General features: G+C 38.0%; 1 protein-coding gene across 2 annotated transcripts; it reads left to right on the forward strand.

The window, feature by feature from the left end:
- The first annotated feature begins 2,655 nt into the window (after window positions 1-2,655).
- LOC308677447 (UPF0415 protein C7orf25) lies at window positions 2,656-8,428 on the forward strand. Of its 2 annotated transcripts, XM_081343846.1 has the most exons (3): window positions 2,656-2,756; window positions 4,461-4,533; window positions 4,643-8,428. In XM_081343846.1, the coding sequence occupies exon 3, from the start codon at window positions 4,656-4,658 to the stop codon at window positions 5,898-5,900; it is 1,245 nt and encodes a 414-aa protein (XP_081199972.1). In that variant the 5' UTR covers window positions 2,656-2,756; window positions 4,461-4,533; window positions 4,643-4,655; the 3' UTR covers window positions 5,901-8,428. The 2 variants fall into 2 exon arrangements, with proteins under 2 accessions (XP_081199972.1, XP_081199971.1); XM_081343845.1 differs by lacking the exon at window positions 4,461-4,533 and having other exon boundaries at window positions 2,664-2,756.
- Window positions 8,429-25,529: the final 17,101 nt, after the last annotated feature.

Below are 25,529 nucleotides of genomic sequence, written 5' to 3' on the forward strand. Positions count from 1 at the left end.
AAAGAATGGTGAAAAATAAAGGATGCTGGCAGCTGGAATTGGAAGGGAGTGCTCTGCAGGATTTGAGGAGGTGGCAAGTTGAGGGAATATAGTAATATGCTGACACATTGATGGCCATATCTGAAAACAGAGAAAAATGCTGGAAAAGTTGGTAGGCTCCAGGATATATTGCATGAGAGGGTTGGGAAGCTACTGGGAAGATGAGGAGACCTAGAAAAGAAAAGAACAGATGAGCTGGAAAAGCTTTACTTGTCCTGTCTGGATTGCATTTTTTATGAATCCCAGAAAAATCCAAACATCTAGGTTTGAGTTTTCTCAGGCTGTAGTTGACCTAAACTGGATTGTTAGTATTTAGGAACGCTGTTTATATAGATTTGAATATGCTCGTTTTGCATGTACCCCTAATTAATAGACACTCTTTTTAGACTCAGTAGTCCATTTTTAAACCATGTTTACAGATAAAAAGATATAAAAATTATTGTTCAATCACAGCTCTACCAAAAGTCTGGATTTCTGATATTTTTCATATCTAACTAGAGACTGACATAATTTTTCTCCAGTGTATATGTCAATCATAGTCTGATTTCTTTATTGCTTCAGCACTAAGAAGGAGCCTTTAGAAAAACTTGTGGGCTGCATGTAGCTTCTAGAAAGGCTAGAAACTAGCTGTGTTTTAAAGGTAAGGTTAAGAATGAATATCATGATTGATGTAAGGTCTCGCCTCAGCTATTCCCTCAAGAATGTTGAACTCTTGAAGCAGACAGCATTTCAAAAGGATCATTTATTGAGAGATAGTGTTTGTAGAGAAAACAGGCAGGATCTAAAGTTCCCACTCGAACACATTAGGTTAAACCCCATTGTTCAGACCCCTCCCAACTGCCCAGTCCACAGATAACCAATCCAGAGATGTGAAGATGTGAGAACTTTGAGCCGAGAAGGTGATAAGTTGTTGTCCGGTGTAATGGCCATGGTTTTCCGGAAATGGGAAAGCAGATTGCTCCAGGCTCATCCCTCCCATTTCCCAGGAAGATACATCAAAGCAAAAGACGAACAAAGTGAAATGGATACATCACAGAAAGCCCCGAGGTTCCCTAAAATGGCAGCATCCCGATAGGGATCTATGGGCATCTGATAGTTGACCTGATAGGAAGAAAATCCTGGTGAACATCTATGAATATGATAACATATGATGTGTTATGCTCTGAAGCATCACTTTTTTCTCTGATTTTAGTATGCTGTCAACAACCCAAATATAAACAACTATTTTTAATTTTTTAGGCGATGTAATCCCACAGAAATTGGTTACAATTTGTTCTAGAAAATGATAAACGCTTTAAAAACTTCTACCATTCCCATTATATATTTTTTCCTTTATTATTTTTAGAAATAAGGTGACAAATATACCTCATACTCCTTCCTGCTCCTGTTCTTCCACAACAACCCAGTGAGGTGGGTGAGGAGAGAATATCTGGCCCACAGTCATCCATCTAGCTTTTATGCCTAACGCAGGACTAATATTCATTGTTCCATGATTTCTAGCCAGCTGCTTTAGCTATTATACCAAACTGGCTTTCATACACCATTATGTATATGTGAAAGTTTATTATCTAAGATGGAAGAAAGTAATAAGCTGTTATTGGACCTTTACGCTGTGATAAAAATCCTGCTTTAGATCTGCTAAAATTGTTAAACAGAATTTAAACGGAGGGGAGGAAAGCATTCCAGATGTGAAATTACAGACCCACTTAAACATTTGGATGAACTACATTCCTACAGAAGAAAACTCAAAAGAAATTTAAAACAAGCTAATTGCCTTCAGAAATCAGGGATGCTCCATCACTGGAGGTTTTTAAGAAGAGACTCGAGTCACCTTTCTGAAATGGTATAGGTCTGGGTAGGCAACCTTGGCTCTTTTATGACTCGTGGACTTCAACTCCCAGAATTCCTGGGCCAGCATGGCTCAGCTTGGAAACGTCTCTTCCCTCAGCATGGCATAAAAGAGCCAAGGTTGCCTACCCCTGGTATAGATTCTCCTGCTTGAGCAGGGGGCTGTACTAGAAGACTTCCAAGGTCCCTTCCAGCTTCTATATAAAATTGCAGAGAGGTGTAGATGAATCTCTGAGATGCTCACTAAAGAAGCAGGATGAAAAATAATTCACTATTAAAAATGATTACTTCAAGAGATTGTATATTATTAGCGGAAGATGCTGATAATGAAAAATGGGAGTCGAGAAAATAGATGGTTAAAAGAATGAAAATTACAATAACCAAAAAATGAAAATGGAGCATCTGCACTCACTGCTAAACAATAGTCTATTTTATTGGATTGGGTAGCATTGTATCACTCGAGAAAAACCGTCGGTGAAATCACATGTTCACTCATGTATTTATAGCAGTTAATACAAGTGCATAATTGAGAGACTGATTAATTTAGGAATCTCGACCAATTGCTTTCCATTCGCAGTAGTCCCGATAGATTTGTATTCTAAACCCAGAGTCTATCCCAGCAAAAAACAACATAATGATTAAAGCCGAGGATATGACTATAATCACCATAGCAAAATGGAGGCTCCCATCTTAACAATCTGAAGCCTTTCGCCCCGCATACGGCGGCTTCCTATCTAAACCGGAAGTGAGGCTGACTGGCAAGCGTCGGTCGGAATGATTCGCAGCTGTTTTTCTTCGTGGGATAAAGAGGAAATGGACGAAACTGCAGCCAGGGACTCCCGTCATAAAGGTTCTATTCTGCCTTACTCGTGAGTATTGGTCATCCTTGAAACGTGCACGACGCTATGCGAATGAGGGCTTCAAAGCCCAGACAACGGGAGTCTTACTGTAATTGAGTAAAAGAACGAGAAGATATGTGTGGGATATTTCGTTTCTGCTGATGTTAGAAAGCCAGACTTCCTATCAGGGAAGCCTTGGTCAGAGCACAAATGAGAAATAACCAAGCATCTTGCAATAATATGTCAAATTTTTGAGCAATTTACCGCATCACGAAAACAGGAATTGATGTTTTGAAGTAGCGCTCTGAAATCGCTGAAGCTGGGAAGGGCGCCTGCTCTTGCATCAGATAACCGGTGGCGTGCGCCCAACTCTCCCAATCATCCTTAACATGTAACCCAAGGAGCTTTTAAAATCTTGTGACGTCTTTGGTGGTGTGAGTGGATACTGAGTGTTAGGAAAAAACACTCTAGGCTCTTTAAAAACACACCGAACTGGCATAAGAGCATTAAAAAGTTCCAATAAAAGAATATAGCTCAGAGTTGACATGAGGGGTCTTTGGTGCTGTCTGAGCTTGGTTGTTTTCTTGCAGATGTTTCATCATTACCTAAACTAGGTAACCATAAGTGATAATGATGTTACCTAGTTTGGGTATTGAAACATTTGCAAGAAAACAACCAAAATCAAAGAGCACCAAGAACTCCACATACATTGTGGATTTAAGTCACATATTCCCACACCATCAGGCTTCCTGGCATTTCAGACTTTAACTTTGCCAAAGGATATGAGTCCTCACAGTTTATATATAAGATCCATCTAAACTTCCTGTCAGATTATGCCCATCTGTCCCTATTAAATGACCACAGAACAAGATCAGATCTGTTTTTCGTTGTTACCGCTTAAAAAAAATGGCTCTGAAGCACAGATCTCTCTTGATCCTTCTGTGGGATGTGGGATGCACCTACATCAAGTTACAGATCTTTCTCTCCCTCCCTCCCTCCTTTAAAATTGTAATTATCACAGTATTATTGACTGGTGCTGCCATGGCAGAAGAACTAATTTTTATTCAGTTTACTTGAAATCGCTCAAAATATAGGGGACAGCTCTTCTATATTCATAAACTATAATTTAGCTTATATAAACTATTCTGAACACAGAACGGAATGGTTGTTTGTGATTCCTGGAATGCTAGCTGCATTTTCCTAGATGAATATTTAAATCTATTTTCATTGTGGTCCTATTATCAGCCCAGGAGGTGGCACTATGTTATGTACTTAAAGCATTTATGTTAACAATCATGGGATATGGCCAGTACAATATATTAGTCAAAATAGTAAAGAAATTACCATATAGAATACATGAGGAATTCCTCTCATGTGTTAGGATGTCATTAAAAAAGAGGTCATCCCGATACAACACAATTGCAGCATAGAAAATGCAGAATACATCAAGATTTACAAATGATCCCAAACAAATACACTATTAAAAGTTTGAACTTTCTTGGAAGTCTTGGTAGGTAGAGATCTATAGAACAAAGCCTTCCTTTAACAGATGCTCATGCTGCCATTCATTGGCAGCCCAGCATGCTTTACAAATTGGAGGTATTGTTCAGTTCTGCTGGGATGCCACCTATATTTTGGTATCAATATGGATTCAAAGTTTTAAACAAGATTATAAACAAGGATCAAAAGCACTGCAAGTCACGTGGAAGCTAATCTCTGGAGTATGTATTGTAGAAGCAGTCCAGATACCAAGCCTGGCTAGTATTGGAGAAAAGATCAAGGAATCCCAGGGCTGTAAGTTAGACAAGTAAGTAAAAATGCTTATTTACAGGTATGGAGCCACATAGGCATTAGCAACATGACTGAAGAGATTCTTTATGTTTACTAACTGTACATTTTTAAATAATCTTTCTTAGGAATGTTACCGACATGTCTGCACATTCATTACTGTGTGAGAGAATTTTTCTGGCTAAGGAGCTAATTAAAAGAGCCGAAGCTCTTTGCAGATCCCAAAAAGATGGCATAGAAGGCGGACCAAAACTTTGCAGTAAATTAAAGGCAGAACTAAAATTCTTGCAGAAGGTAGAAACTGGTAGAGTATGCATCAAAAAGTCTCATTTGCAGAGTACAAATCTCACTCATCTGCAAGCTGTCATTGAATCAGCAGAGAACTTGGAGGATATTGTTGGTGTTCTCCATATTTTTACTTATAAAGACTCATTTGGTGAAAAACAAAATTTGGTGGTAGATGTAGTTGCAAATAGTGGACACACTTGGGTGAAAGCAGTTGGTCGGAAAGCTGAAGCTCTGCATAACATTTGGTTGGGTAGGGGCCAGTATGGTGACAAGAGCATTATTGAACAAGCAGAAGATTTCCTACAAGCAAGTTGTCAACAACCAGTACAATATTGCAGCCCGCATATTATTTTTGCTTTCTACAATGGTTTGCCCAGCCCGATAGCAGAAAGGCTAAAAGAGATGGGTATATCTGTGCGAGGGGATATTGTTGCTGTGAACCCATCAATGAAGTGTCTTAAAGAAGATCACTGCTTAAGTTCTAGTGAATCTGACGATGGAGATGAATGCTTTCAAGTGACTAAAGTAGATCGGGATACCTTAATTGCCAGTGTTGCATTTCCTACAATGTTGAAAGAAAATACATGCAATAGGGTTAATTTAGACATTACTTCTCTGATTACATATATCTCAGCCCTAAACTATGGAGGTTGTTACTTTATATTCAAAGAGAAAGTCTTAACTGAACAGGCCTTACAAGAGCGATGTGAGAGTGTTCTCCCACAACTGGAGGAATTCATGAAGGGCAAAGAATTGTTTGCTTGTGAATCTGCAATCAAGGATTTTCAGATTATTTTAGAAACTATAGGAGGTCCTGGAGAAAAATATAGAGCCGCATTACTTATGGATAGAATCCATGTGATCCCAGATCAACCCTCTGAACGTGCCTCAAGATTAGTGCCTAGTTCTAAAATCAATAGCCGTTCTCTGATCATCTTTGGGACAGGAGATACTTTAAAGGCCATCACCATGACGGCAAACAGTGGCTTTGTTCGGGCAGCAGCAAATCAGGGAGAAAGGTTTAGTGTGTTTATTCATCAACCAAGGGCATTGACAGAAAGCAAAGAAGCTTCTGCTACACCTTTAATAAAGCACTAAGCTGGTTCCAAATACTTTGTTTATACTGTTTCTACCTGAAGAAATTTTAAAAACAAAATAGTTTAATGCATATAAATATTGACGTAATGTGGACACAATTTATTCATTTGCCTGAATTGAACTGAAAGAAACATAGGACAGACACATTGTGTTGTCCTTCACCTACTCATGTACAAATGTTTGTATAAATGTTATACAACTTTTTCTCAGTGTTGACAGAATGCTTATGACCATAATGGAGCCCAAAATTTCTGTTGCTAACCAAGGCAGTTAAGTGAATTTTGCCCTATTTTATGACCTTTCTTGCCACAGTTGCTAACTGAGTCATTGCAGTTACGCTAGCAACACATTAAATACATTTAACTTCCCCATTGACTTTCTTGTTGAAGGTCACAGAAGGAGGTCACATGACCCCAGGACATTGCAACAGTCATAAATACATGCTAGTAGCCAAGCATCTGTATTTTGATGATGTGACCTTGGGGATGCTGCAACAGTTGGAAGTCTGAAAAATGGTCATAGGTCACTTTTTTCAGTGCCGTTGTAACTTTGGTCACTAAATACGTGGTTATAAGTCAAGAACTACCTGTATCAAGATTAAAAAGTTACATTTGGCTAGAGTACATTTGGCTACACCTCCATGGTTTTTTCTAGGATAATCATCAGAGAAATGCATAAGCAAAACAAGGGTTGATACATAAATCAGAAAAAAATAGCAAAGCATGATTAAGCCAAAATTAAGCAATCATAGATTTCATTAATTGAAATATGAGGATTTAGATTAATTTAAAATCTCCCACTGAAGCCAGTGAATTTTTAAAAGAAAAGTTTTCTTTATCTACATTTTAAACTTTACTTTTTTGTTTAATTTCTCAGATTTTCACTTTGGATGCTGTTCTGTAATTTATATGAATAATTATAGTGTTGATAAATACATATAATTAAAATGTTAGCACAGATTAAATTTGTCTATGTGGAGACTGATCTCTTGAAAACTAACTTTAAGACTGAGGTTTAGCTTCTATTTATGTGGCTGGGAGAATGAAGATTGAAACTGTATGTATAGATGACATGTAGCTAATTACACTTTATTCAATGAGTGGACAAAACTTTAGTTCATTTATAAAAAGGAGTGTGATCACTATTAAGGTAGCTTGTGAAATTGTAGTAAATGGGCAGAGGATTATGCCAATTGTATAAACTTTTTTTTAATGAAATCCTTTAAAACATCTTATGTGATGTTAGTAGCACGTGCTGCTGTTTTAAAAAAATTGAAATTTATGTACATAAAGTACTGTTGCACCATGTCACAAAGTAGCTAGTTTCTTCAAGTATTGAGCAATTTCACACAAAGGTTACAAACATGACTATTATTTGCTATGAAATGTTAGTAATGTGGGTATCATTGACAAAAACAACTGAAGGACTGGAAATTATTATTGACTTTAGCTGTAAGTGATTAATTTGGGTAAGAATGGGGTAGGAGAGATTTTTACATTTTTTTAACTGTTGAAAATCCTTATTTAAGGAGATAGGTTGCAGTTCTTTGCTTATATACCTCGTGGCCCATTATTAGGAAGTCTTTTTACAGCTCCTGAGTAGATTCCTTACAATGGTAGGGGTTTTTCCCCCCCAGTCTCATGGAAACCCAAAGAAAGTCAAGCCATTTTAATAAACAGTTGAAAGGTGTTTACCTGAGATCTGAAGCAGTTGTTCCAAATTATTTTCAAACGTGTAGCCCTAATAGGAGTAAACTTCAATGAATGTAGAAGGAGTCTAACTAATACTGTAATTGTAAAGAGATTTCTGAAAATCTTGTATTCAGGTTAGCAAGTATTATTGTACCCACAAGATATCAAAATGGAAGGCATTTGGGTTGTTTTAAATAAAATATATGGGAGCTCTTTAAATATTTTAATGCCAAATGTAATTTTAGTTTCCATACAGCATTTTGCTGATAAAATGCTCTGTCATTTTGCTTGGTTTATGCCAGTTTGAAGATTTTGCAAATCATGATCGTCATGAACACATTTATTGTTTGCAAACAGGAGAAAAAACAACATATGCACTTTAAATAGGGCAGTTTGCATACCATTAGATGGGTTATTTTACTAAAATAACTAAATTTTATATAACATGGATCTGTAAAGAGAAAACATGACTCAAAAGTATGCCCACACATACAACTTGCACACCCACTTGGATTTTTCCCTTTGAATCCAGGTCATTGCACAGCCATAGTCAATGTTTTTTGTATGCTGCTCAGATTGCCCTGTTTTATTAATTATACTGTGTGCAAAAATGTTTTTATACTTTTGAGTTATAGTCATGTGAAAAAGTAAGTATATCCCATGAAAAGGTTTTTTTTAAAAAAATATATGTAGGTAATTGAATTTATCTTAACTTAGTATATAAAGAAAGGTAATGTAATTGAAACAAAAAAAACTATGGAAAGTTGAGTTTGCAATCATTTATTCAATAAAAAAAATTCTTTCTATTCCAAAAAACTATATCCTTGGCAGGAAAGAACCCTCAAGTGAGCATTGTGTCATGGTTCCGACTAATGAAACACTTCAAAAAACCTTCAGGCATTGTTTATCCCAAAAAGTCTATAATAATGAGAACAAAGCGTCAGTACGGCATGTTTGGATACCAAGATCTGAATTCCCCTCCCTCCAGCACCTAATATCTGGCACAGTTCCCTCCTCCAATTAGCAGTCATAAATCTCATTCTCCAATCAATTTGAAGGGCAAAGCTTCCCTTCTGTTCTGTGCAGCCATTTCTTATCTTATTAAAAAAAAACGGGGGAAGCATTCTCCTCCCCCCAGCTTCATCTAAATTCTAAGAGTAAAACAATTTAAAGGAAAAGGCTGCCTCTTATATTGTCAAAGCACAAAGATCCAATGTTTGCAGCATTGACACATTGCTTAGAATTATCTGCAAGTCTCTGAAAAAAATTCTGGGAGGAACTCCTTCCCACTTATCTATGCAGATTTTGTGTCTCTTCACTGTTGTCTCTTCACTAGCCTGCACCTGTCCTCTTCAACGGTGAAGGGACACAGGACAGAAAACTTCCTGCAGCCAAGAAGCCTCCACACACATTTACACTACTCAGGTAACCTTGAAGACACATAAATCTCCAGATGACCAGGTGTCTGCAAGGAACATAAATGCTTCCTTTTCCCACCATCCAATCAGAGCTGAAGAAGAGTCTTGGATGAGAAGTGAATTGTCTTCAAAGAAAAACAAGAAAGTCCAGTTGTCTCCTGAAAAAGTACCCTTGGGGCAACCATGACTTGGATGACTGAGAATCTCTATAGATACCACAGCTTATAATTTGAGCATTTAAATTTGAGCATTTTCCCTTCCCAATTACAGTTCAGTGTTATTTATAAAATTAGAAAAAATTACCAGGAAATTGACATTTATTTGTTCCTTTATGAAGAACTGAAAATTATATATATCTTTGCCAGTGGTTCTCAAACATTTTGGCCTCAGGACCCCTTTACATTCTTAAAAATGATTGAGGAACTCAAAGAGTTTTGATATACTTAAGATATCTTTCGATATGTACTACATTAGAAATGAAAACAAAAATATTAAAATATTTCTTTATTTGACTTTGCAGACTCCTTGAAAATATTTTGGCTTTGTGCCTAAAATAGGACTAGAATTTATGGTCTCACAGTTTGCATGCAATGATGCATTAACCATTACAATTAGTTGACTTTATCATCTGTACAATAAAATGACCAAAACTGCAGCCTGTCAGAATCCATTTATATCACATTTCATAAATGTATAGGTAGAACATTGTGCTTATTCTGGGGATTCTGCCATCTCTCCGAGTGGGGGGGGGAGGATGGTTACTTAAGGCGATCTTCAAACAACAGGGAAACGATCTTCAAACAACAGGGAAACGTTTGAACTGGGGGAGGGAGGGGGAGAGACAGATCTGGATCGCATCTTCATTTACAACTGAAAAGGAAAGCAATAACCATAAAAACAAGGAGAGTTCCCTTTCCCATGGAAGGGCCTGACATCTGACCAAATGGATGAGGGGAGGGGCTGAAATGGGAATGCTTTATATAGGAATGAAATGTAACTGTTAGATTCCGTCTTGTATTGCCACAATCGATTCCATCCTAGTAAACATTTTCCTTTTGGACTAAACTTGCATCCAAGAGTTCTTATTTCCTAAGATGTGGATTGAGGTGGGTCCTGACACAGCCTTTCTAAATAGGCAGGGGTAATTTGGAAAAATTTAAGCTGCCAGAATTTTTGCTTTTTCTGAAGTTAGTATAGGCACAATAATTTTGTCAGGGTAAGTAATGTCACATTGTTGGAATACTAAAACTTTAATAATCTGGATTAAATATTAATGTTTAAACATTAAACATTAGGTTTTTAAAAATAAAAAGCAAAAAAGCTAGAAGTTATAACATCAATGCAAAGATCAAGCATTCCACAGAAGTCTAGCTGAAAGAAAAGAAGGTATTCATGAAGAGTTTCAGATAAGGGTGTTTTGACTCTGGAAATATGTCTAATGACCAGGCCATCTTTTATTGGCCGAAACCATGAGTTTCGAAGAAAGTAGAATATTTGTCTAATATATAATAGCCAGATGGCCCTCATCCTATATCTATTTAGAATTCTAGTTTGCATTATATTACTATCTAATAATATCTGTGCATTCTTCTGTTTTATCAGGAAAAGTTAACCACTTTCAATGTCCATTGAATGATTATTAGCAAAAAAATTAAGACATTCTTGCCCTAGTGAACTTAGAAATAAATTGAGTGATGTAGGATGGTATTCAGTTTGCAAGATTTCTGTAACCTAAATGTCTTTTCTACTTCAATAAATGTAATTAAACACAAGTTTGTAAGATATTTGTTTCTCTTATAAACTTTTTGACCACCAACAAATGCTAGATAGTCCAAAATCTCTCTCCATTCACTGTATTACATTCATCTTTTGTACTAAAACTGTGAAATATTTTAGTGACAGTTTAAGTTATGAAGTTGCTTAAGCAGAAAAAAAAACCCTCAACAAATGAAGGATATCATGGAATCACACTAGCCCTAAATTGTAAACATTGCTTTTATATGTACAAACTTAAAACATCATAATATTTTCTAATTGTTGTCAGATAAGATTAACGTTCGTGTTTTGTTTGATAGCATGTACAACCTGGCATCTTTATGCTTTTGACCAAGAGACTCTGGCAGATCACAATTTACTTTTTATCTGTTTATGTCAGATACACTATTACACTATTCAAGGTATATCTTTAAACCCAATATTAACAATCTGTAAGAATCATAGTTAATAATATAATAATCTCCCGAATTGAATGTTATAACACATTGGTTTACCTTGTACTATCAGTAGAAAAATAATTGCTGAGAAGATTGACTTTTTGCTTATGAAATACAAGCAATACAGAAGCAAACTAAAGGATTCTGTGGAAACAGAATTTTGACTCTATTTAGGCAAATACCTGACCTCAACTTTCTTCAAAACCTAATGTTTGACCTCAAAGGTTACAAGAAAACCCATCCCCCATCTCTTAAATTAATGGGATCAGGAACTAAGTGTTGCTGGTAAACATCCATTTCATTATCTCAGAGTAAGATAACATTTACAACTCTGTGCTTGAAGGAAAATTACAAATATTTGTATGGTGAGAAAGGATCAGTCATGGAAAAGATTTTACTGCCAGGCAAGGCTCACAAGGAGTTGCTTCTGGCAAATTTCTCAAGACAACCTGCCCTTTGCTCTCCAACTGAATGTATTCAGTATTGCTATTCTGACAACTATCCAACAGAAAGTGCCTCTGAGCACTAGGTAGGAGGTGATGAGTTAGTGGAGACTGCAGTACCTTTTGCTATTGTATCATAAGAAGATAATCATGGTATCAAAACTATAAACCAGATTCAGGTTCAAAATGGAAACTCTGTCCTAATGTGCACTCATTCTTAGCATTTTAAATGATTCAGGGTGCCCATATTCACATATATTTGTCATTCTTTCTTAAAAGACCCAAGAGAGACCAGTGATATTAGAACTGTGCTTGATGTTCCCTGCTTTTGTTTTTGAGATCAAAAGAGTAGAAATTTCTCGTGAAAAATAAATGCTTAGTAACATACATTCTTTCAGTTTTGTTCAGTTAATGGCTTTTTCTCCAAACTCATCTCCACCTACCTTCTTATTCTTCCTTCTTTGATCAGCACGTGAACATGTGCACACACACACACACACACACACACACACACACATGGACACGCACATAGACATGCATGCGTATGACACATTCCTTTCTTCCTGAAGAACCACTGATCAGCTTGAAAAGGTCTATCAGTGGCAACTCTTTCTGATTCAGGCATGCTGAAGATTCTTACTCTTGTCATCTCTCAGTTAAACTATAGTAATTTGTTTTATGTGCAGATGTCCTTGAAGATGTCTCAAAATGTGCAATTGGTACAAAAAAACTGTTCATTTTTGATGGCGGCACCAGGAATGGCTGCGGCTGCATTGGCTCTTGAAGGCAAATAGTTTTGGGAGGGATAGTAAGGGCTATAGGCCACATGATCAGGAAGATTTTAATGTGTTTGAGCAACATGGTGGAACTAAGGTAACATACGACATACGACCAACAATCTTTGCTGGCATGGTGAGTTTCTAGTTGTTTTGGAACTGTTGGTGAGACTGTTAAAAGTCGTTGGCACTGTTTGAATTTGTTCTACCAGCAGCAAGATCTGTCTGCTGGCCCAGTGATGGATTGTATTGCAAATCAGAGCTGTTTCCAGAGGAGGCAGAGGAGGAGAGGACCTGGAGCTTATGGAGCAAAGGAACTGGATGAGGCTGTCGGCAGGCCCAGAGGAAGAGAGAGAGGCTTTTGGAGGAGTTGGTGGCGGTGGCAGCGTGCTCCAGGGGCGAAAAGAAGCAAGGTCTCTTTAAGGAAAAGGTGGAAGAGTCAGGATCAGAAAAAGGAAAGAAGGCGAGGTTGTCAGATTACAAGCAAATTTGAGGGCTAATCCACATGGAGCCCCATTTCCATCTGTCCTGTGTGCCATCGTTCACTCCCTAGAGACTAAAATGGACAATGTGAAATTTGAGCGGGCCACGAACAAGGAGTATATATCGGAGGTGGTGACCCTTTGAGAGCTGTATGCAACGAAATTTCATTTTGATGTATGCCGATCATCAGCATCAGCCAGTTTTGGAAAAACAATACCTACTTCTCTTCCTGGTCTAGTCTAGTCTATAAATATTATAGAAGGTGACCTTGAGGGAAAGAGATGAGATCCATTACCACAACAATGAAGGGAAAAACATGCATAAAATCCAAAATTAAGCAGGAAATTTGTGGGAGCAGCACAAAAAAGTCCCTATTCACATGAGTATTGGAAGGAGAAGAGATACAGCACTATCACTTGCAAGATTGTATTATTTTAGCTATTATTGGTAAAATTAGTCTTGGACTTCCTATGGAGTTGATTCCTGTTCTCATATGCCTGGTGATGTTAAGGGTAATGCAAATGTCCACCCTGCAAGAGAACAGCAGCTGAGGATCATTTAAAACCATTGCTAGACCTAACTGTTCTGGCCAGTTTGCATCCATGGAGTCTTTGGTGCTCTCTGAGCTTCATTTGTTTGCTTCATTATCCAACTTGGTAATATCATCAATGCTTCAGAGACTAGGATTTGTTTCTTGTTAACATACAGTGACATGGCAACAGGACAATTATTAGCTAAAATTGTATTTAAGTTAAAATTAAATTAATTAAAATTATTATTGTAATAAATTGTTTTGACAGATGTTTTAGATTTATATACTTTAAACAGTCTAGCAGGCAGCAGAGATATGCAAATATTGGTAAAAATAATATATTTCCTCCCTAATATTTCAGTCTGATTTCTTACCTGCTTTCATAACACAATTTTCATTACAATAGGAAAATAATAAACTAAGTTACCATCCTTTGTCTACCTACAGTAAGGACAGTACTAATTATTATGTATGTTTTGGCAAATATGCCCCCAAATCTAAACCTGGTTTTCTATGTAAGCATGTCCAGGCCACTCTACCTTCATATTTTTTCTAAGCAAGCTCATGCTATTCTATTTACCCTGTTCTATGCTACTTTGCAAGCCAATGTAGTGGTGTTGTCCTTACTGCTCAGCTAGGAGGGACATGCAGAGAACTGACATATAGTTAGATTTCCTTTTATCTCACAATCTTTCTTTCTTTCTTTCTTTCTTTCTTTCTTTCTTTCTTTCTTTCTTTCTTTCTTTCTTTCTTTCTTTCTTTCTTTCTTTCTTTCTTTCTTTCTTTCTTTCTTTCTTTCTTTCTTTCTTCTCCTGAATGAGGTGCATCTTCACCAACTTTCCTGCCTCTTAAGAATATAATCCATTACACTGATAATTTATAGCATCTTTCAGTCATTGCTAGAACAACAAAAAGTTATGTTTTACCACATTATAACTGCATCACATATTACATTTTTAATACAGGAATGCTCATTGTGTACCTGACATAAAAAACTGTGATACCAGTAAAACTAGTGAATTGGATTTTTCTACAGATGTTTCTGGCAGGAAATTTCCCTAACAGGATGGGCTGCAGAAATCTGGACAATCACTAAATGGCAGCAAAGCACAATAAAACTTGTAGTTGCTGGTTCATTGCAGCCAAACTATGATAACTCTATGAATAGGTATTTCACTGGATCATTTTAAAAAAACCTCAATATTATTTTCCTTTGAACTGCTTTAAAATATATTGTAGTGTTCTGTATTTAATTGTCTGTGGGTTTAGTTTAGTTTAGTTTTAGTTTTATGTTTCATTTTATGTTTTATGGTGACTTCCACGCCCCTACATCTAGTAAATACCATTTGATTGCTGAAATAGTAGTATTTTTGTATTCTACTTTTCTGGTTTAAAAATAATGAGCTTCTATTATCTTGTGGGTCAGCTTGGAATAGTTAATTTTTGAAAGCACTGAATGTGTATATTTAATATTAATATATGAAAGTTTACTGATTGTTCCTTTCTGTTTAGAAACACATCTTATGATGTGTAATTGCAGGGCTTTTTTTGTCATAGAACGCCCAGAATGGATGGAACCTTGTAAGGTAGGCAAGGCGGGTTGTATGACGTATGTGAGTTCTGGCACCTTTCCCCCCCCCCCAAAAAAAAAAGCACTGTGTAATTGTATCTATAGAAAATATATTTTATACTTCCTGCTCACAATATCACTGTATATTGTGCAACAAAGAAATTTAGGAATAGTCTATTCTCCCAAACACTCACAAGACACAGCTAGCTCATTTGTTCCATTAAGTGGGGAACAAATCACCCACTCCTGCAAGACAATCAATCAACTTGGGTCTACGTTTGTACAAAGATTTGTTTGGATGCTTTCACAAGAGAAGTGCCTGGGTAGGGAAGACAAGCAGGGCTAACCCATTCAGCAGTACCAGCCAGCTTTTCTGGAAAGGTGAGAGAGGTGATGACAGCATATAATTCCTTATCAGTTGTGGACAGTAATCAGCCCAAAACATCCACTGTAGGGTTAAAATGGCTAGGGCAAAAGAGATTTCAGTTACTCTCCTCAAATAGTTTATGAACTAAGATCAGATTTCAGCTGGTCAGTGATACTGTTAAAAATAACAGAAAAGACAAGTTATAATGAAATCTTTATTCTGCAATTCTCTCCTTTCATTCTTGTGATTTCTGTTTCTGTTCTCTTAAGAGTATGGAAGAGAACATTTGGATGTCACTTTTAAATCCAAGTTTGTAATAACAGAAAATCAGGTTTCCTATAGATAGGCTTCAACAGAGGACTGTAAATAGAATTATAGATATGTATATTCTGCACTCAGATCTATTAAAAACTGGGCTAAAGATGTATATTTCTCAATTTTTATTTTTAATCCAGGCAACTGTTATCTGTGTTTACTATAGAAAACCACTTTTTTTGAGTAGTGCATCCATGGGAAAAAAGTAAAGAATGCGACTATAATTGCACAGTAGAAGCCTTGCTCCTTTTAAATGTTGTGTTCTAAAATATGCGCAGGGCTTTGATTGCAGAAATTACTATTTCGACACCCCATAGAAACCCCACTTTCAGGCCTATCATTTCTGTATTTAATGTTCAATATTTTGAATGTAGGAATATGCTGAATGTTATCCTATGTTCATTTTTAGGACAATTTTTTAAAGTCTAAAAGTGCCTGAAAAGCAATTAGGACCAATACGTTTTATTTGTAAATAGTTATTGTTTCTGTTTTTTTTTAAAAAAAAACCCTTTCTCTTTCTTAGAATCAATCTCCAGTAATCAACACATAGATACATACACAAAATCAAGCAGGTAGCATGTAATCAGTCAGAATACAGATGTCACAAATTCAGAAGCTTTAAACGAAGTGACATGGCTGAAACAGGAGCTGCAACTTCTTAATAATTATGTACACATGATTTTCTTCTGTCTTCCCCTTACTGATCTGAAATTGTGTTAAAACATTGTTGTTATAGAAAGTACTGTGATGTAAATGTCCCAATTCTCTGTTTGCATCCATCCATATAGTTATGGCTATATTATAAACAGATTATTAACACTTATGCAATTGTTTTTCATATGCACTCATTTTGGATGAAAAGGATTTTTAGTTCATGTTAGTATAGAAAAAACAATCAATTATATTTGAATCTAGAAGTTTACACTCTTGTGCAAAAAAGGAAAAAAAAGGAATTTTTAAACATATGCTGGTTAGGGAATAATCTTCATTGCTTTGCTCACTAATAAAGTGTGTATGCACATGTTCCTAAACAGAGTGCTGCTCTTTTAATCACTTTAAGAATGGAACTTATGGAAGTTACTTCATTTCTTTCTTTTCTTTTCTTTTTTTGCCAGACAAGGGTTTAGTTAAAGTTTGTACTTCTCTTAGCATTTAATTAAATTGTTCTCCTTAGGAACTGTCCTTTTAACTGCCTCCTAGCTAGTGTTCCTCCTTGGCTATTTCAAACATCTCCTGCTTATGAGATGGGCACTTAAATTGGTCAGCAGAATAAAGTCCTGAGAAACTTTCTTGCATGGCAAGAGTTATTGCTTCATTATTAATCAAGTTTCAAAATTTTCTTTTACTGTTGTTACTAGTTAAGTAAGGAGTGACAATCATTTGTATCCCGTATTCCTACAGGATATTATTTCCATCTGCTTTGCTTCAAAGGAGCAGTTGTCTGCATTCCTAGCCTCCAATGCCAGAGTGTTTCTGTAATTAGGAAAAGAAAATGTTTCCTTGGAAGGCTGGTTCAGAACTTTCTGTCAGTGTTAGGTAATTTCTGTTTCAAGTTGCAGATACCAACCAACTCGTCACTTTCTGCCTGCCTAGGTTTCTGACTCTCTTTCCAGTTGGATTCATCCGTTCCCTAGAGCAGTGATGGAGAACCTTATAGAGACCAAGTGCCCAAACTGCAACCCAAACCCCACTTACAGTATTTATTGTCAGGTGCCAGGTGTTTGTGGGACTATCAGTAAAAAAAAAAGTTCCATTAGACTTTCTAACTTGTTGAGATCTCATAAGAAGTTAGAAAGTCTGATGGAACTTTTTTTTTTTACTGATAGTCCCACAAACACACGGCGAAGGCTGAGAAGTGAACAGAGAAACAGAATGCAGCTGAAAGGCAGGTTAGTAAAAAAAACGCTTGGGGCAGGTGAGGGATCTTGGGGGTGGGTGGGTGTAGCAACCTTACCCTGTGCAGCTTTGGCAGGTGTCTGGCAGGGGGAGAGAAGCAACTGGTCTACCACCATGCTAGCACCACCATGTTGCTTCTCCACCCCATACACAGGCCCCGCCCCACCCCTCGCACGGAGCACACCATCCCACGCCCATGCAGAACCTTCTTTCCAGCTCCGACCTGTCACTTCCTCCGCTGCTGTGTGGGATTAAAAATAAAGTTCAATCAATCAATTCCAACTTTGCAAGATCTTTTTTTCCCCCACGAGAAGTTGAAATTGATTGATTGAACTTTTTTTTTTGCAGACGGTGGCAGAGGCCTAAAGGGAAAAGGTTTTATAAAACCCAGCTTAAAAAGCTACTTGCCTGGGGAGATTTTGATGCAGGTTGTTCATAGACAGGACTGAAGGCCTAGGACTGGGGCCAAAGAGAGGGCTCTGCCTGCCTCCTGTGGCACGCATGCCATAGGTTCACCAGCATGGCCCTAGAGTTATTATCTTGCTCACAGAGGTAAATTAGAGGTCATCCACCAGTGTAACATCAGCATACTTTTCTATTTTTAAATGCTAAGATTCCACAATAAAATTGGAACATATTGAAATCGCAGCTTATAAAAGGTATTGAATACCTGCAACATTTCAAACTTACAATGTTATCATGTAATGTTAGAGAAAGAATTTAGCCCTGTCTGGGGGAAAGGAAAGGCATACATAAAAATAATAACTAACGTGAACTAGGTAGCTTAATCTTAAAGAATTCTTTAGATGACTAGAAATTGCAGAATTCTCAGCAATCAAAAAGTTAGAGAAAGCTTTTCATATGTTTTCTAGGTAGACTACAATATTTAATATTAATAATATAAGTGGAATAGAATTTGGGCTTCCTAAAGTGAGAGAAATAGTCTCTGTAGAAAGTGAGAAAGCGAGTTATGACAACTCTTTCCAATTAAGAAAATCTTTGTAGTAGAATTTTGCATTACAGTCTATCATATAGGCAAGTACATCTTCAACTATGGATGGGTGATTATTAAATGCCTTTCAGGTTTGGCTTGAGTCCTTATATTATTAGTCAGAAGGTTTTTTTTAATTTGATGCCTTTCCTTCTTTTTCTAAATCAGTACGAAATGCTCTCTCTGACTACTAAGGAAGCAAGAGCTCTATGGGCTCAGGAAAACAGCAAGGAATCCTTAGGTAACAACTAAATAACTGAAAGCTCACCCTTTCCATTCCCAGTGCCAACTGACATGATAGTTCCCAAATTAAGTAAGAGTTTTGAATGTAGACATCACTCCAACTTTAAGATCAAGAACAAAATAGGAGGGAAAGGAAATGAGAATAGGTATAGTGATCTCATCTTTTTTTTATTTAAATGTCTACATCTTTGATTGAATACTATATTTTTAAATATATTTTTACACTTTGTGTCTTTATTTTAAAAAAAAATAGCAGAGGGATAGAAACCAGATTTAGGAAAATAAACTATGGATGACCCTAGTGTCACTGCACGTTTTTTTTTAGTTTGTCCGAAAAGCTCAATTCTAATTGTACATTTCCTTCTGTTCTGCACCTGTGTTGATAACCTATCTGGTAACCATGGTGAATGTCATGTGGTCTAGCTATGTTATGAATTAGTTTTGCTGTGTGCACAAGCGGAAAAAGTTTTCTAGTTTATTTTTACATTTTCTTTTACTGTCTGATGAGAGAGGATGTAGTCAGTTAGCTTTCTTTGTTTGTATATTTTTTTCTTTTGTGATTAAAGGTTTTAAATAGAATATGCATCAGGCTTTGTTTTCCTTCACCCACACATATTATGCATCATCTGAAGCACGGTCCATCGCCCTCTGGTAGGAAGAATTATTCCTTGACATTGGTAGCAGAGGATGATTTGATTTATGTTTTAGACGATGCATGTTTCTGAGACTGTTATCAGTTAGTTAGTTCTGGCAACTGAGGAAGCTGTGATTAACTGCTGAAACATGTTGGGAAGGAAGGCACGGATAAAAAGGGAGGCTCGGAGCCTGTCTCTGGGGCATCTTCCTTTGAGTTTACAGACTCCGCTTGCTTCAGCCACACGACTTGGAGAAGACGCACCTGCTCCTGTCGACGATGCAAGGTCAGTCACTCTTTTTTCTGCTTTTCCAAGCTCCCTGGCAGCTGCCCTTGAAAATGTTCATACTCCAGGGGCTCATGATGAATTCCAAAGGCTTGGAGCGAAACCTAAAGTCAGGCTGGAGAACATTCCTCATGCTCCTCCAAGCCCTGAGCCAACTATGCGAGAGAGGGCTGTGCAAGACTACTGTGAACAAATTGGTGTTTTTGAAAAGCGATTGCAGCAGGCAAAAGAATATGTATCAATGATTCAGCAGCATGAGGGGGGCTCTGCTGTGATTCAAAGGCCGGTGTCGGCCATGTTGCCTTCACCTCCTCCTTCTTCTCCAAAGCTAAAGTCACACCTACCATTGAGTGTCATGTCGGACAAATGGGAACTGGAAGCTCCTATGTTACAGTCACATGACTATGCGTAGTCTCGAATGTCTACACACAGAGTCACAATGATGCCTGAATCTAAAATTAGAGCACCATCTGCTGGTGAAGCTGCATTAAGACATGAATTGCAAAGCCTGGAGCTCTCATTCTCACAAATGGCCATGCAGGAATCATTGCTCAGAGACGCAAAGTTTCTACAGTTACCTGAGGCTCCAGCCCCCGATGGTGCTAGTATTCCTGTTAATATTGCTTCTATGCAAGTCCCTCTACCTGGCAGAGCACATCCATATTTAGCCCACACGCAATTGACACTGGGTTCTCAATTGCGAAGGCCAGTGCCTTCTACAGGTCATGCTAATGCACCAGCCCCAGCGCCAGTGCCTCCTGCTGGCCAGGGTGGACTGGCGGCTCAAATACAGTCACAGCCAGCACCTGTACCACCGGCAGCTCCAATGCAACTGCCGTATGTCCGGGCACAGGCACAGACCCCACTGATGCCCCCTGCAGGTTATGGTCGGATTGCACAACCTGCACAGCATGTACCTCAACTGCATGTTCCTCAACAGACACCCTCTATTGTACCACTGGCTGGTGACCTAAAATTAAAGCGGTCAGGACAGAATTACAGGGCATGGGTCAGTGAAGTTGGCCTATTGCTATGCAGAGAAGGTGTTAGGAATTAAAGTCCTAACCTGGTTTGGGTGAAATACATATAATATGGTTGTGTACCTTTAAGAAGAGAAATGGCCTAAGGGTGTGACTAATTCTATTCAGCATAAATGAATTTCAGATGTTAGACTTATGCTCACTCTCTCTAGTGTTTTTTCTTTGATTGACTTGTTACTGTGTGTATTGATATTTGACTTTTAATTTGTAAGGATTTTTGACTTTGACTTTGTTTACTCCTGAACTGTTATTCAATGGTGATTCTTCGTTACTGACCTTGGATTGAAAACTGAACTATATGTAATTGTGTTTTTTTTGTTTTGTGTTATATTGTTTGAGTAAAAATATTGTTATGATACAACTCAAGTTAGTTTGCCTTTTACTGTTTGCTTCTTAAAGATCCCAGTACACTTTCCTTTGTGCATTGCAAGCCTTGTATAAGGCATTCTGCACATTCTAATTTTGTTTCTTATTAACAGAAGGTACTCATATGATGGTGTTTAATCCTCCTGTCCAGCCATGGACTCCTGACATATGGGACTTGGATAATAAAGCATGTACAACATTATTGATGTCAATGGACACTGAGCTGCAGCTCACATTTTCACAAGATGCAACTGCCCAACAAATTTGGACTCAATTGGAGACATGTTATCGGCCTACGTCAATTGAGTCAACACTTTTACTTTTGTCTGAGTTCCATGGTTCCCGATTAAAACTTGGTGAACGTATCAGAGAACATTTGACTAAAATGAAAGGAATTAGAAAAGAGCTGGGTGAAAAAGGTTATTCTATTGATGATTTTCAAATGATCAGCATTATCATCAATTCATTGAATTACGAGTGGAAAGATGCTATTACTAAGATTAATCAAGTGCCTATTGCTCAACGCACAGTGGATCATGTATGCAGGATTTTAACTGAAGAAGAGGCACTTATGCAAGCCGCGCCACATTTGAGGGAACCACCTGCATCAAAAGCTTCAGCGAGGCGTCCCTTCTGTGGAAGGGCCTACGTTCCAAGGATGCCAAGATGCTACATCTGCAATCGTGTGGGACATGCCACCCGGTCCCCAATGATTTTCAGCGCCCGTCATGTACCAGCCCAGAGGAACAGATTCCAGAGGAGGCAGAGGTAGAGGCGGACGACAAGGTCCCAGGCATGATCCGCAAGCTCCACTTGCCACATTGTTGTAACCAACGATCCACAGCCTCAACCAGAGTACGACAGATGACTTCTTTGGACTTTGGACAGTGGAGCAGCATTACAGGTTACCTACAGAAAAGAGCTGTACACAGAGATGCACAAGCCTGAACCTGAATTTCATGAACTTTACTCTTTTTCAAATCATCCTGTTCAGGTCATGGGAAAAGGAACTGTTTATATTGAAGAGCTCGGTGCATCCATTCCCGACGTTTACTACGTTCCATCTGCCAATAGTAATTTGCTTAGTCAGAGTCATTTGTCTAGGGTTTCTAAATTTCAGGTCCATCACCTTGAAAAAGCAAGTTATGTAGTTAAAGATAGAGATATTGTTGCTGAAACCATGTTGATTGGTGGTGTTTATTATATAAAGCCAAAGTCTAAGCCGCAAGAGCAGGCAAGTATACAAGCTCCAAAAAGGGAGAGCACAGGCCCAGTGAGAGATGTCCCAGAGAGAGATCCTGTTGCTATTCCAAAGGCTCCTAAAGCTAACAGGAGAACAAATAAGACACAGGTTGCTCATGGCAAGCCTGGGGTTCCTAATAAACATGCTAATGTTGAGAATTCACTAACAGGTAAACCTTTGCATTCCAGGTGTATCCATAAGTGGCATAGAAGATTGGGTCATGCCAGTTTCCGTGTTCTGAAGAAGATGCCAGAGTTCACAAGAGGTTTGGATCTAAAGGGGTGTAAGGTGTTCTTGGACTGTGCTGTCTGCAAGAAAGCCAAATCCAAAGCAGCAGCAATTCCAAAACGTGCTACACGCCTGTCAACACGCATTTTTTATTTGGTACACACTGACATAGTGGGTCCTTTTACACCAACAATTGGTGGTAAAAGATATTTCTTGACAATTGTTGATAATTACTCTAGATATGGATATGTATTTGCTATGAGAGAAAAATCTGAGACCTTTCAGATCTTTAAAGACTTTGCCAATCTTGTCTACACCCATTCGAAGTCAACATCGCCAGAATTCAGAGTGATTGCAGTGCTGAATTCATGTCTCAGCGTTTCCAGGACTGGATGCGTAAGAATGGGATAGTACATCAAACTTTAGCTCCTTACACTCCAGCGGAAAATGGAGTGGCAGAATGCAGAAATGGGGTTCTGCAAACTATGATGCGTTGCCTACTTGAAGATGCTAACCTCAGCCTCCCATACTGGGGTGAAGCTATTAAATACGCTAATCATATCATCAACCATACTTGGAGTAGTGTAATAAATCAGACCCCTTATTTCATCTTATATGGACACAAGCCTGACCTCTCACATCTCCATATTTTTGATTGATATGCTATGGTGAATATTCCCTTGGCCCAAAGAAAGAAAGGGGGTCCTGCGGTAAAAAGAATGAGATTTATGGGTATTGATGATAATTTAAAATGGAGCAAATATATTGACTCTCATCATGTAATAGTGATTTCACAATCTGCTGCTTTTGAGGAAGATGCTGACTGGTCCAGGATTCATTCTAATGATCCTGGAGTTTATTTTCCTAGAGATGATGCTGCCAATATCTCACAGCCTGATGATCAAGATCCACAGGAGGATGTTCCTTCCACGAGTTCTTCTCAACCTACTGTTCCGTCTTCGCAAGCCACCGATGCAGCTGCTGGTGATGAGGATGAAGATGAGAACGACAAGGAAGATGAGTGGACGGTTGTTCCGAGACGTTCCAAGAGGGCCACAAAGGGGATTCCTCCAAAACGATATTCGTGGCAAGTAACAAAAGCACCTTTACCTTTGACTTGTAATGTTACACTTCCGCCTGAGAAGTTCACACAAATCAAACATCTTCCTGAAGCAGAGCAAGATAAATTGTATGAGGCAATGCAGGCTGAAATGGACAGTCTAAAGAAACTTCAAGTGTTTACACCTGCAAGTCCTCCAGCAAACAAGAAAGTTATTGGCACTCAATGGGTTTACAGGATTAAAAAGAAGCCAAATGGTGAATCGTTGTACAAGGCCAGACTTGTAGTCCAGGGTTTCGCACAATGTTACCCTGAGGACTATACAAATATATACTCACCCACAGTGCGGACTGAGAGCGTGAAAATTGCCTTAGGCACTGCACCTATCCTTGGTTTGAAGGTTTTCCAGTTAGATGTTGAGACGGCTTATCTACACGCTGACCTAGATGAAGACATCTATGTGAAAGGTCCTCCAGGTTTTCGACAGCAAGAAGGGGATACCTGGTTTCTACACAAAAGTCTTTATGGTCTGAAACAGTCTGGTTTAATGTGGTACTTATGTCTTTCTGACAAACTAAATTCAATGGGCTTTATTAAGTCCGCAACAGATGAATGTGTGTTCACGAAAAGATCTGATAATGGGTATGAAATAATTCTTGTTTATGTTGATGATATTGTTTATATTGGGCCAAATAAGCAGATGAGTGAGATTTTTGCTAATGCTTTACAGCAGTTTTTCACATTGAAGTCTTTAGGACACATTAACACTTATTTGGGTGTTCAAGTTGCCAAAAACCAGAAGGGGTTTACCCTCACACAAGAAGATAAGATTGAACAACTATTGCATCACTGCAACATGGAGGATGCTAAACCAGTGAGTACACCCATGCAAACCGATTTTCACAACTTGACACATGAACCGAGTCCTGAGTTTGAAGATCAAACACTTTATCACTCAGTCATTGGGTCGCTGCTGTATATCAGTAGTTGGACTAGACCCGACATTGCACTTAGTGTTAATCTCCTATCACGACACATAGGCAAAGCAAAACAGTTTCATTGGACATGTGTTAAGAAATTATTGAGATACCTAAAACACACCAAAGACATGAAGTTATTGTTAGAACCTACACATACTGACTATGCAGAGTTATGTTGTTATGCAGATTCAGATTGGGCAAGTGATAAGAAATCACAGAAAAGCACCTCAGGTTACATGATGTTTCTAAACGGATGTCCTGTTTACTGGCATGTGCGTAAACAGACTTTTGTTTCTTGTTCCTCTACAGAAGCTGAGTATGCTTGTGTTTCTGATGCATGCAATTCCTTAACCTGGTTTGATGCTTTAGTCACAGATATCTGGACACCTCCAATTCGACCGATCACTGTGATGGAAGTCAACAAATCTGTGGTTTACATATCTGAGAATCTATTTACAGGTTCCAGGTCCTGACACATTGACATCCATTATCAAAACATAAGACAAGTAGTTAAACAAGGTTTTGTGAAACTGCAGTATGTGCCTACATGTGATCAAATTGCTGATATGTTAAACAAACCACTACCTGCAGCCCAACACGAGTATCTGCGCGATATGCCTTACCAGAATCTTCGCTTTGCTGACGAAAGAAGGGGATCTCACTGCACATTTTTTAGTTTGTCTGAAAAGCTCAATTCTATTTGTACATTTCCTTCTGTTCTGCACCTGTGTTGATAACCTATCTGGTAACCATAGTGAATGTCATGTGGTCTAGCTATGTTATGAATTAGTTTTGCTGTGTGCGCAAGCGTAAAAAGTTTTCTAGTTTTTTTTTACATTTTCTTTTACTGTCTG

The sequence above is a fragment of the Vipera berus genome, assembly GCF_964194415.1.
Source record: "Vipera berus genome assembly, chromosome: Z".
Lineage (NCBI taxonomy): Eukaryota > Metazoa > Chordata > Lepidosauria > Squamata > Viperidae > Vipera > Vipera berus.